A 14,099-nucleotide genomic window follows, 5' to 3' on the forward strand; every position below is an offset into this window, starting at 1 on the left:
CCTGAGCTCAGGGCATGTGGAAACCATCAGGGAAGGGCTGAGCCGATGCAGCGCCCCAGAGCTGGGCTTTCCACCATCAGCAGCTCCGAAGGGCAAAGGGCGAGAGGAAAGCTATTGACAGAGCCAATGGGCAGGTCCTAAAACTGCTCTTTTGGAAAGAATGATATTCCTCCCGGCTTCTGGGAGAAAGGAGGTCTCCACCTCTTCCCCACCCCCTACCTTCCAACTTTCCCCTTTCTGCCAGCCCCAGGAGTTGTGCCATTTCTAACTCTCTTCTTGAACATTATCATGCTGGAAAATTCCCTTTATCTTCTGAGCTTCAGTCAATGGCATCATCAATAGAAACAGAAATACTAGTGACTCGGCTGCCCCCGGAAGCAGGCAATCGAGGCAGATAGATTTTCTTGGTGGCCACCAGGGTTGACTCAGGTATCCACTCCTGCATTAATCAAGTCGAAGGTGGTGGATACAGCAGGGAGTGATACTGGAGACCTTGGGAAGATCTGCAGTTGACTGGAAAAACCCACCATGGCTACAGAAGCACAAAGGATTGGTGCTCATTGGTCTAGAGCAGTGATTCCCAGTCTCCCACTGGGGGTGGGGGGCTGGGGGTGGTGACCTGCCTCCCAGAACAAATTTAGTGATGTTGGAAGGTAACTGGGGGAAGGTGCATGGATACTTTGGGAGCTAGGGTCAAGTGCCAGTCGCTCAGTAGCGTCTGACTCTTTGCCACCCCATGCACTGTAGTTCGATAGAGTCCTCTGTCCATGGGATTCTCCAGGCAAGAATACAGGAGTGGGTTGCCATTTCCTTCTCCAGGGGATCTTGCTGACCCAGGAGTCAAACCTGGGTCTCCCATATGGGAGGCGGATTCTTTACCATTTGAACCACTGGGGAAGCCCGAGCTAAGGTCAAGGATGCTGCCAAACATCTTTCAATATGTACAACATCACAGTGAAGAATTATCCAGGGACTGCCCTGGTGGTCCAGTGGTTAAGAGTCGCCTGCCAATGCAGGGGTGGTGGTGGTGGTGGTTTAGTCACTAAGTCGTGTCCAACTCTTGTGACTCCATGGACTGTAGCCTGCCAGGCTCCTCTGTCCATGGGCTTTTCCAGGCAAGAATACTGGAGCAGATTGCCATTTCTTTCTCTAGGGGATCTTCCCGACCCAGGAATCGAACCCAGGAATTGAACCCAGGTCTCCTGCATTTCAGGCAGATTATTTACCAACTGAGCTATGTGGGTTCAATCCCTGGTCAGGGAAGATCCTACATGCTTCCGGGGGCAACTAAGTCCTTGCTCCAGATCTCCTAAAGCCTGTGAGCCCCAGAGCCTAGTGCTCTGCCAAAGAGAAGCCACCTGAATGAGAAGCTTGCACACCTTTACTAGAGAGTCGCCCCCACTTGCTGCATCTAGAGAAAGCCTGCGCTCTCATCAATGAAGACCCAGGGCACCACCGACAAAACAGCTATCCAGAACCAGATGTCAGTGATGCCCAAGGCAATAAGCCCTGGTGGAGCTCGTCTGAGCGCCCCAGAGGAGTGGTTGGTGCCTGAGATGAATTCCTCACCAGTCGAATCAGGGACATTAATCAGAAGGTGAGGGCCAAGGTGACCTCCAAAATCATAAAGGGAGGGAAGTGAATTTGAGAAAATAGATTTTCTCCATTTCCTGTGTGAAGGACAGTCATAACCTGGACAAATGTCAGGCACACTAAGCTGAAATTTACTTACTTAATTCACTGTTTTTCGAACACAGCTGTGTGTTTCTACCAGTTAAGTCCTTTAAATGGCACACTTGTTGCAGAGATGGCAAAGAGAAAACCTCGTTCTTGTTTGGAGCTGGGTGTTAGGAGCAGGAGAAGCACAGAAGCAGGGAAGTCCCCATGAGGAGCGACTTGGGAGGGAAGGAAAGGGGGGACCAGGGAGGGCGTGGTGGGTTAGACCATTAAGCGGTACGAGGTCTATGGGCCTTCTCAGGTCCTCTCACCTCTGAGCTAGAATCTCTGATTCCAACTCAACAGGTCCATCATCTCAGGCAGGATGCGATCATCCTTGAATTCAAAAGAGATGTATTCCAGTAAGGAAAGCGTATGCCTCTTAGTGAAAAAACAAAACAAAACAACAACAAAAAACCAGCTTTTTAGAGGAGCACACCCAGAGAAGAGACTCTATCATTTTGGATCAAAGGAAGCATTTCTGCCTAACGGTGGGACTGAAACAATGTATGGTGTGGGGACCCGACATACAACACCATCTTCTGCGCCTCCACGCTGGCCCCTCTGGGCATCCATTCTTGGGCACCCCCTCCCCTTGTCCTGAACCCAGGAAAAAAGACACAAAAAGGGAGAATGCACCCATTAAGAGTTGCTGATTTAGTCAGTCTGGCGAGTGTGAGTGTGGGCGGGATGGATAAGGGGAAGGATGGAGCTTCCAGAGTTCCCTGGAGAGTCAGAGACCCAGCCTGGAGGCTGGACTTCCAGAACCTGGTCCCAGAAGCACGTGGCAGGGCTGTTGAGGAGGGCGGGGCTGCTTGTGGCATGTGTGCCGGCCGGACACCCAGCCCCCGGCTCGTCCACATCAGCTCACCTGCAAGGGGGGGGACCGGCTGTCATCTCAGGTGTGGAGGTGCAAAGGAGGGGAGGTGGGAAGCTCCCCAAAGGAGGGTCTGGAGGAGACGCTGGGTGGGCGAGCAACATGTGTCCTCTATTGACGAGGAAGACACGTGAGAAGGGAGACCGGGTGGGACACAGAAGGAGGAGACAGCAAGGAGAGTCAAGGGCACACGGCCAGGGAGAGCTGACAGATATGGGGGCCAGGGGGTGGTTTAGGAAGCCCTGAAACCTCCCTGTTAGAACAAAGAGAGGCAGCGACGCTTCCCTGGGCGGCTGGCACAGGAGCTCATTTGGATACTCGTCACAAGGAATGAAGCGATGACTTACCCTGTGTAAGGGCAAGAACCAGTGCTCAAGAGCCCTAAGTTTGACTTTAAGTTGTGTTACTTGTTTTTTTTTAAGGGATGCCTTTTTGAAGTTTTGTTAAATCTTTTACTACAAGTAATTATATCCAAACTGAAAATAAATGCAGATAATAAGAGTATAAAACACAAAAAGGTCTTCCTACCCACTTTCAATCCTCAAAGGCAATAAGGTAATGCTGTTTTCAGTAGTCATGTGTGGATATGAGAGTTGGACTAAAAAGAAAGCTGAGCACTGAGGAACTGATGCTTTTGAACTGTGGTGTTGGAGAAGACTCTTGAGAGTCCCTTGGACTGCAAGGAGATCCAACCAGTCCATCCTAAAGGAGATCAGTCCTGAGTGTTCATTGGAAGGACTGATGCTGAAGCTGAAACTCCAATACTTTGGCCACCTGATGTGAAGAGCTGACTCATTTGAAAAGCCCCTGATGCTGGGAAAGATTGAACGTGGGAAGAGAAAGGCATGATAGAGGATGAGATGGTTGGATGGCATCACTGACACAATGGACATGGGTTTGAGTGGACTTCAGGAGTTGGTGATGGACAAGGAGGCCTGGCATGCTGTGGTTCATGGGGTCGCAAAGAGTTGGACATGACTGAGCGACTGAACTGAACTGTAGACAGTATCTGGCTTTAGGTCTAGTGATTAACGTGAATTTTATGAACTAGATTCATACATTTACTTTAGAAAATTTTCACCTCTTTCACTACTCTTGTAACCCATCTTGTCTTCTTTCTTGTATTCTTTTTTTTTTTCCTTTTATTGATTTTTTTTAAAGGTTGCATGGGGTTGGGGGCTTCCCTGGTGGCTCAGACAGTAAAGAACCCACCTGCAATGTGGGAGACCTGGGTTCAATCCCTGGGTTGGGAAGATCCCCTGGAGGAGGGCATGGCAACCCACTCTAGTATTCTTGCCTGGAGAATCCCATGGACAGAGGAGCCTGGAGGGCTACAGTCCATGGGGTCGCAAAGAGTCGGACATGACTGAGCGAGTAAGCACACGCTTTCTGACTTAAAAATGCCTGTATTCTGTCCTCCAACTTAACCATCAGTCAGCCAGGTATAAATTTTCAGGTTGAAAATCATTTCCCTCAGAATTTGAATTTAGTATTCTGTCATCTTTTTCATTTTTTAATTGAAGTAGAGTTGATGTTATCAACAACCTCAGGTACACAGATGAAACCACCCTTATGGCAGAAACAAGAACTAAAGAGCTCTTGATGAAAGTGAAAGAGGACAGTGAAATAGCTGGCCTAAAACTCAACATTCAGAAAATGAAGATCATGGCATCTGGGCTCACCACTTCATGGCAAATAGATGGGGGAAAAATGGAAACAGTGACAGACTATATTTTTGGGCTCCAAAATCACTGAAGATGGTGATTACAGCCATGAAATTAAAAGACACTTGCTCCTTGGAAGAAAGGCTATGGCCAACGTAGACAGCTTATTAAAAAGCAGAGACATTACTTTGCCAATGAAGGTCCATCTAGTCAAAGCTATGGTTTTTTCAGTAGTCATGTATGGATGTGAGAGTTAGAGAAGAAAGCTTTCTTTATAAGAAAGCTGAGCACTGAAGAATTGATGCTTTTGAACTGTGGTGTTGGAGAAGACTCTTGAGAGTTCCTTGGACAGCAAACAGATCCAACCAGTCCATCCTAAAGGAAATCAGTCCTGAATATTCATTGGAAGGGCTGATGCTGAAGCTGAAACTCCAATACTTTGACCACCTGATGCAAAAAGCTGATTCATTTGAAAAGAGCCTGATGCTGGAAAAGATTGAAGGTGGGAGGAGAAGGGGACGACAGAGGATGAGATGGTTGGATGGCATCACTGACTCAATGGACATGAGTTTGAGTAAACTCTGGGAGTTGGTGATGAACTGGGAGACCTGGCATGCTGTGGTCCATGGGGTCACAAAGAGTTGGACATGACTAAGTGACTGAACTGAACTGAGAGTTGAAGTATAAATGATATAAATACAGGTGAACAATACAGGGATTCACAATTTTTAAAGGCCATGGGGAATAGAACAGGTATTTTATAATAACTATAAATGGAGTATAACCTTTAAAAATCAAGTTGTGTTACTTTTGTGATGATTCTGCGACTACCTGTGAGAGCGTGAGTCTGAGAGACAGATTTCCATGTTGAAAGTGTCGAGTTTTATTGGGAAGGAGAACATACATTTTTAAAAGCACCATCTGGTGGGTCTGACACAGCTTTAGTCCCTGAGAGAGGGTCATTTCTCTCCCCAATGACCTTACGCAAAGAATTGCTCTGCCCTGTCCTAAATGCCCTCCACTGTCCTACATCCAGTCCAGCTATGGGGTCTCTTATTTAAAAGCAGAGACATTACTTTGTCAACAAAGGTCCGTCTAGTCAAGGCTATGGTTTTTCCAGTGGTCATGTATGGATGTGAGAGTTGGACTATAAAGAAAGCTGAGCACCAAAGAATTGATGCTTTTGAACTGTGGTGTTGGAGAAGACTCTTGAGAGTCCCTTGGACTGCAAGGAGATCCAACCAATCCATCCTAAAGGAAATCAGTCCTGGGTGTTCATTGGAAGGATTGATGTTGAAGCTGAAACTCCAATATTTTGGCTACCTGATGCGGAGAGCTGACTCATTTGAAAAGACCCTGATGTTGGGAAAGATTGAAGGTGGGAGGAGAAGGGGACGACAGAGCATGAGATGGTTGAATGGCATCACTGACTCAATAGACATGAGTTTGGGTAGACTATGGGAGTTGGTAATGGACAGGGAGGTCTGGCGTGCTGTGGTTCATGGGATTGCAAAGAGTGAGACACGACTGAGCGACTGAAATGAACTGAACTGAACCAACCATGAACAGAGACCAACGTCTGGGTACCCACCTCTGCCTGGAAGGTGACATCGTCCTTTTCCATTGGGGTTATTGTTTCCTGTTGCTATTTTAGTCACTAAGTCGTGTCTCACTCTTTTTTTGACTCCATGGACTGTAGCCCACCAGGCTTCTCTGTCTGTGGGATTTCCCAGGCAAGAATACTGGAGTATGTTGCCATTTCCTCCTCCAGGGGATATTCCCAACCCAGGGATCAAACCTGCATTTCCTGCTTTGACAGCTGGATTCTTTATCTCCAGCCCCCTGGGAAGCCCTTTCCACTGGGGAGGGGTTGGCGAAACTGGTGTCTTGTGTTGAAATCCCATATCCTGCCCAATGGGGCCGGGGGTAGGCGTGGGCAACAGTGCCATTGAGAGGGTGGGCAGGCATTTCCCAAAGGGGATACAGGGCTTTCAACACCACAGCAAGCAGTGCAGGGCCAGAGTTTAATACAGAAGTGGACTGTCTCCTTCCTCCTGCCAACAGGAACCCCACACTCCGGGACAAAGGTGCCCCTGTGGAGAATCTCGTTGCCTGCTCTCCTGGGCTCCTGGGGCTCCCACTTGAGCTTCCTGTTCCATGGGCCGGTTCTGGAGCCATGGTGGTGGTCATCCCTGCCCTTGCGGACTCTTCTGCTTTCTGCTGGACCTGTCCTGGCTCTCGGTTCTCAGCTCCTGGACTCACCTTTCCCCTCTTAGCTCTTTTGCTGCACTTAAGTGCTTCCCTGTCACCCATGGGAAAAAAATCCAGGCTTCGGACTCACCTTTTTATGACCTGACTCTTGCCTGCGTGCCCAGCTGTCAGCTGTCTTGATGCCCTGACTCTTCACTGCTGTTCCGTCAGTGCTGGCTGTCCCGAAAGCTAGCCATTCCCTTGCTTCCCTGAGCTGGATCCTGGGTGCTGGGTGTGGGCACTCACATTCCCACTGGTTGCCTGGCGAAACCCGTACAGCCTTTTGCTGTTGTTGTTTTGATTTATTTTTGGCTGTGCTGGGTCTTGGTTGGGTGCTTGGTCCTGTTGCACTATAGCATGTGCGAATCTTAGTTCCCTGGGATAGAACCCACATTCCTTGCTTTAGAAGGCGGATTCTTAACTACTGGACCCCCAGGGAAGTCCTGAAACCTGCATATTCTTTGGGTGCCTATATAATGCCTGCACACAGGGGCTGGTGGTTTAGTCACAAAGTCATGTCCGACTCTTGCGACAGCATGGACTGTAACCCGCCAGGCTCCTCTGTCCATGGAATTCTCCAGGCAAAAATACTGGAGTGGGTTGCCATTTCGTTCTCCAGGGGATCTTCCCGACGCAGGAATCCAACCCAGGTCTCCTGCATTGCAGGCAGAGTCTTTATTGACTGAGCTATGCGGCAAACACCCGCCCCACCCCCCGGCCCCCGCCCTCGCCCTCCCTTCCCCCGCCCCTCGCCCGGCACACAGCGGTGCGCCTCAAACCGCGGTGCTTGCCAAGCGACCTCTGCAAGACCCTCATTCTGGGTGCTCTACCCGTTGGTCTCCGCCTCCTTCAGCCCAAACACTGCACGTGTTGTGAGCAAGGACCCCATTTTCTTGTCTTCCAGGGCTTAACACAATGCTGGAGTGATCAGAGCAGCTCATTCTCAGGAGAGAATGAATAATTAAAACCACTGTGTTTTAATGAAGCTAATTTAATATGCAGTGACTGTAATTGGTTCTCACTCTTCATTTCATTTGACACGAGCACGCTTGGAGTCTGGGCTAAATTTGAACGATTTCTTTCATGGCAGGAGGAGGGATTCCCTCTTCATTCAAGCAGGCAGCCAAGATCTCTAAGTGCCTCAGGAAACAGGCCATGTCTGTGGACAATGGGAGGGACTGCGGTTCGCTCACCTTGGTCCTGACTGGGAGAGGATTGCTCGGGGTACAGTGGCTGCTCTGCTGTTTATCTGAAGATAGTGATGGGGAACTCTTTGCTGTGCAGGTGGGTTATAGTTGCGATGATCACAGGGATGACGGAAGGCACAGCCTGGGTAGGATGGTTCGTGGGGAGGACCTGAAGGGGTGCTCTGGGGCTCACATGCCCTAGAGAGGTTGGACAGAGGACAGTGGAAAACCTCAGAGTCAGTTCCTCCCTCTGTGATTCTGAGTGTGCAGTGGCCGGCCCCGAGGACCGCCTACTGATTCAGGGATGTGCTCTGTACCTGTGCCTGATGTGGAGAAAGCTGCAAAAGAGGGGGCTCCAGGAATTCAGGCCGAGTGCTGGGGATTGGAGTGGGGCTTGGAAAGGGGCTCTGAAGCCTGGAGAAGGTGTCCTGGCCAAGCATTTCCACCTGTCCTGCCCCACAACTCCATCACTGCTAGCAGGACCAGACATTTGATTTCAATCCACATTGTTAGTGGACCCATACTGTGAGACTTCTTGTGCTGTGTCTGACATATTCCCAAGGATGGGGGAGATATACTGGCAATCGACAACCCTGAAGAGAATTACCTACAGAAAATTTATATAAGAATGACCTACAAAGGCACTCTTAAGGATCAGGATTGCACAGCCCCTGCATGACTCTCAACACCTCCAATTTGTCACTGTCTGACTTAGATTCTAGGGGCCAGGACAGAGCCTCAGTGTTACCTCTGATGATAGAAAGTATGGGATTTGGTTTCCTTGTTGGGGTCACCATGTGCCTATTTATAGGCAAGGTTGGGAGTCTCCACTTGGGTCAGGCTTTCAGCTTGGTTTCCATTCTTGGGTGGGTAGTAAAATCTGGGTTCGTGACGGCCAAGTTCAGAGTAACTTCCTCTAGTCTGGAATTTTCTGCTGGCCCATTTGGAACAGGGTTTCTGATGGTTGAAGTATGAGAATATCCACTTTTAACAGATGCTAACAGAGATTAAAATGTCAAAGGGGAGTGGCAAAAATCAATAGCCTTTGAAACATTCAAAGTCACGGCCAATGAACCCATGTGTGCAGTGTATGAATTTTAACCTCCTGAACCTCCTTGTCAATATATCTGCTTGGCTCCTTTCTCTTCTCTTCTTGTCTTTGCCCCTGATTCTGTCTCTTTCCTCTTATCAGCTCTTTTTCTGGGTTTTATATAGATATACTTTATATATATGTGCTTCCCTGATAGCTCAGTTGGTAAAGAATCCGCCTACAGTGCAGGAGACCCCGGTTCAACTCCTGGGTTGGGAAGATCCCCTGGAGAAGGGATAGGCTATCCACTCCAGTATTCTTGGGGTTCCCTTGTGGCTCAGCTGGTAAAGAATCCACCTGCAATGCGGGAGACCTGGGTTCAATCCCTGGGTTGGGAAGATCCTCTGGAGAAGGGAAAGGCTACCTACTCTAGTATTCTATCCTGGAGAATTCCAGGGATTGTACAGTCCATGGGGTCACAAAGAGTCGGATGCGACTGAATGACTTTCACTTTCATATATATATATATATATATTTCCTCCTGTATTTCTCTCAGGTGCATTTTCTTATATTTCATCTGTTTTTCTTCCTTTCTGTATTTTCTCTTATCATATCCCCTCTTCACTTCAACAATGAGACAAATACATTTTGAAGTCTTGTCATGTATTTATTCAAGTTGTTTTTTCATTGGTGGTGGTTTAGTTGCTAAGTCGTGTCTGAGTCTTGTGACCCCGTGGACTGTAGCTCCCCAGGCTCCTCTGTCCATGGGATTCTCCAGGCAAGAATACTGGGGCAGGTTGCCATTTCTTTCTCCAGGGGATCTTCCCGACCCAGGGATTGAACCTGGGTCTCCTGCATTGGAGGCAGATTCTTTACCAACTGAGCTATGAGGGGAGCCCATTTTTCATTAAACATTTAAAAACCCTGTTAATATTTTTGTGTCCCTTGCTTGCCCTTTTAAAAAGTGATGAATGCTGTTTGTTTTTGAGATGGGTGATTAATGGCAAGTGATAGAAATACTCCCCATCCTGCTGTAGAAGACAAAGAAGAGACCCCCATCCTCGTGAGGGCACTGGCATAGCCATCATAAGCATGTGAACCCCAACAGGACTGGAGAAGAAGCACCCTCCAGTTCTAGTTAAACACAGGGATGTTCTAGCAACCAGATGGCTTTTGCTCGGCAGTTTAACAAGCAAAATGTTCTCTGGCTCTGGAAACCCATTCAGTGTGCTGTGTCCTGGGCATTCGTGGTTCTGTTTTTGTCTCTTTTCCCTGGTGATCATGGATTTGATGTTCCCATCAAGTTTATCATGCAGTAATTAAATCACTGTGGACAGTGACTGCAGCCATGAAATTAAAAAAAAAAAAAAAAAAACCAAAACATTTACTCCTTGGAAGAAAAGCTATTACAAACCTAAACAGTATATGAAAAAGCAAAGACATCACTTTGCTGACAAAGGTCTATCTAGTCAAAACTATGGTTTTTCCAGTAGTTATGTATGGATGTGAGAGTTGGACCATAAAGAAGGCTGAGCATTGAAGAATTGATGCTTTCAAATTGTGGTGTGGAGAAGACTCTTGAGACTCCCTTGGATAGCAGAGTGATCAAACCAGTCGATCCTAAAGGAAATCAACCCTGAACATCCATTGGAAGGACTGATAATGAAGCTGAAGTTCCAGTACTTTGGCCACATGATGCAAAGAGCTGATTCATTGGAAAAGACCCTGGTGCTTGGAAAGATTGAGGGCATGCAGAGAAGGGGACAACAGAGGATGAGATGGTTGGATGGCATCACGGACTCAATGGACATGAGTTTGAGCAAGCTCCAGGAGATAGTGAAGGACAGGGAAGCCTGGTGTGCCACAGTTCATGGGATCCCAGAAAGTTGGACATGACTGAGGGACTGAACAACAGCAACAATTAAATGTTAATTTTTTTCTTAGCCTACAGATACACTCTCCTTCCATAAGTATGTATTCATTTCATAGCAGGAAGTTTTCCTATGTAGAATAAATATAAGGTTGTATATGACATTATTCAGGAATTTCATTTTTGTGAAACATTTGTTAGTGTTGACCACATGATTAACTTTCATAGTGAGCCCCTCAGAGAGTAATATTGCATCTTATACATTTTATGGGAAAAGGAAATGGCAACCCTTTCCAGTATTCTTGCCTGGAAAATTCCATGAACATAGGAACCAGAGAGGCTACAGTCTTGGGGGTGTCAAAGAACCAGATGCAACTGAGCGCGTGCACACACACACACACACACACACATTTTATAATGTTATTTATCTTTGTTAGGATCAAGGGACTGAAATGTTGGATATGTTTCCAAGGTCTGTCTTCAAACTTTAAATTTTCTTTGTGCATTGAGCACATATATGTTATTTATAAAAAGACTGAGCAAATTCTAGAAGAATGGCTATGCACTTTTATCTACCTGAGGGTCTGGAATTAAATTTTGGTGTCATTCTGTTAAGCCAGTGGATGCATAGATCAAATTCACTAGAATAATTGCAGGGGCAGACATAAGACCAAAACCCAACACATCAGGGAGGGTCCCGGGAAGGCCCTTATTTAAATCCATCTGAATCCAATAGAGAAGAAAAATGAAAATAACTTTATCAGAGATACTGACCAGTAGATCTCTTATAGGGCCCTTAATGGTTTACAAATTAGTTCGGTAAGTTAAAAAATATTCACTGAACTAGAATATCAGATACTAATAAGATCCTCATCATAAAACCTGTTAGCATCACAATTCACATGAGATACTATTTGGTTTAATGCACTGTACACCCCAGACTCCATCCCTGGACACTGATGCTAGTCCCAAGCTGTTGGTCTTTCTAGCGTTCAGAGAATCTGTGTCTTTTGTGTTGATGGCTTTGGACTTGGAGATGAGTACTAAGTCTGTGGATGTGTTATGGATGGTGAATTACTTGGAGTGTCACAATCTCACTCCATATTTTGACAGCCCGGGCATGTCAGTTTCATGGTGGTCCTGGTACCCTCACTGTTTCATTCCAGGTCTGAGAAGGACACCTGCTGTGACTCAAGGTCCTCTCCCTGACAAAGAACCAGTTTGGTGTTCTTTGAATCAAGTGGTAAGTCCTCTGAACGTTTCTATGTCTGCAAGGCTAGAGGCAGAGAGAAGGGTAGAACGGAGTAAAGGCAGGGGATACTCAGAAGGGAGAGAGGAAAAGAGGCATGTGAAGTGAAGCATCTTGTTCTTCACTAAGTCCCTAAGAGCTATCGTTTACACGGTGTGGTTAGGCAGAGGTTTGGGGTGAGGAATTAGAGAAAGTGATGCACAGAATCTTGTAACGCTCCCTTTCCTTGGAGTCAGAACCTTCAGAGACAAGGGTTCATTATCCGTGCTACAGGAAAACAGGCGTATTTAAATCGTCTCGGGATTTGAGAAATAGTAGCAGGAGGAGACAGAGGGGCAGTTAAACGTGGGCCAGATCCATGGTTAATTTGCCGGCCGCTTCTAAATAGGTGTTTATGGCCCTGAGGGTAATGGAGAGGTGTTTGCCTTGCCACTTTAGATGTGAAATCTATCACCGGGAAAAGTACCTTTCCAAGGGGAAAAGTCTGTGTGGTCTGTTTATTTCATATCCGTATGGTCTTCAATATTTAAATGTCAACACAGGAAATTGCATTTCTCAGTTTGCAGGATTTATTATAATTAATTTTTTCTGTTCTCTACAAAACGCTTCGTGTATCCTGCTTATTTGGCTTAAGGGCTTAGAGCATTATACTGCGGATGGATCTGAAACCTAAATCATTGCAACTGCCTACATCTCAAGTACTCCACTACTGGTTAATGGTTTTCTCTGAAATTTCTGAACCACCTAACAGGTCTAATAACAATAAACCATTTTTGCTCTCTTTAAATTATCCAGCCTATGGAATATCTGCACACAAAACTTCAGCTTTAGACTTTGTCTAAACCTCTTAAGTCAGCTTAAAATTATTGTGGTTCTCAATGCCCAGTGCAGTGTTACAAATAAAATCCATTCTGATTCTTTAGCTCCAAACGTTAGGTGACCATTTCAGTACAGAATTGGACCTCGTGAGAGATGAATTTTGAATAATGCATAACATAACATTAACACAATATGATCTGTGTTAAATAGACCTTGGCTATGACAAGAGTGAAAGATAATCGGATAATCACAAGGGGATGTGTTTTTTTTGCAGTATTCTGTAGTTTTCCATTCAAAACCAAAGGTGAAGAATAAATTTCAAGTTACTCACTCATGGATTCTGTCAACTTGGCCATCGTTGAAATTTCCTCTTTGTGCTTTTCCTGGAGGTGAGAAAAAAAGATAATTATATATAAAGCACATCTTAAATATGAATCAACACAGTGGGTCTGTAACAACAGCTCTCTGTCACACCCCTTTCTCTTCTGTTAGAATTTGGTCACCAAAGATGAAATGAGTTTTCAAATCTCACATTATTGCTCTATGATCAGCCAGTCACTGACAAGAGCTGTTTAGGACCCTAAAAAACGCTAGGGCTCTTGGAAATGATCTTGGATATATGTAATTGGTGACGCACGACCAGTTTTCAAAAACCTCTTTGACACTGGAGTTTTGACATCCTTATGCCAATCTTTCGCTCTCTATTTTCTCCTGTTGGAGCTTTTTTGGTATTTTTGGAGCTGGTATTTTTGCAGTTATTTGGTTTCTTTTTTTCCTAAAAGCTAAGTAAATCTGCTTACACATTTTTCTTTGTCTTTTTTTTAACTCTTGGAGTTTTAATTTTTTTTTTTTTGAAGTAAATCAGTTTTAATGGGTTTATGACCCTATTTTGGGCTGAAAACATTTTGTTTCAACTGGGATGTAGGTTATAACCCACTGAATTTGAGAACCAGAATGCCCATACATAAATTATGAAAATGTAGTACACATGCGTGCATGCTCAGTTTCTTTGTGAATTCCTGGATGGTAGCCCGCCAGGCTCCTCTGTCCATGGGATTTCCCAGGCAGGACTACTGGTGTGGGTTGCCGTTTCCTTCTCCAGGGGATCTTGCCAACCCAGGGAATCGAACCTGCCTCTCTTATGTCTCCTGCATTGGCAGGCAGGTTCTTTACCCGCTGAATCTACTATTTTACTCATTAGCCATGAATCTGTTGTAATTAGGAGCTTACTTTGGACTGTTAAGAATAATGGTTCTCTTTTTTGAAGTTTCTGTTCAATTTCTTTAAGTTCCTTAGATTCTTAACATGTGTAGTAGCTGCTATTATTTTCTTATTTTTTGCAGCCTTGTTTTTTTCTGATGATGAAACCTATACAGGGAGAAGGAAATGGCAACCCACTCCAGTGTTCTTGCCTGGAGAATCCCAGGAATAGGGGAG

At 45.9% G+C, this 14,099-nt stretch overlaps 1 protein-coding gene across 1 annotated transcript in view; it reads right to left on the reverse strand.

Moving 5' to 3' along the window:
• The window catches only part of KCNJ6 (potassium inwardly rectifying channel subfamily J member 6), a 331,426-nt gene that overhangs the window by 231,077 nt on the left and 86,250 nt on the right, over positions 1-14,099 (reverse strand). Inside the window, exon 2 of the mRNA XM_061424825.1 lies at positions 12,994-13,045. Coding sequence (XP_061280809.1) covers positions 12,994-13,018 — 25 coding nt within the window. The 5' untranslated portion in view covers positions 13,019-13,045. The remainder of the gene's footprint in view (positions 1-12,993; positions 13,046-14,099) is intronic.

Source organism: Bos javanicus, chromosome 1 (genome assembly GCF_032452875.1).
Source record: "Bos javanicus breed banteng chromosome 1, ARS-OSU_banteng_1.0, whole genome shotgun sequence".
NCBI lineage: Eukaryota > Metazoa > Chordata > Mammalia > Artiodactyla > Bovidae > Bos > Bos javanicus.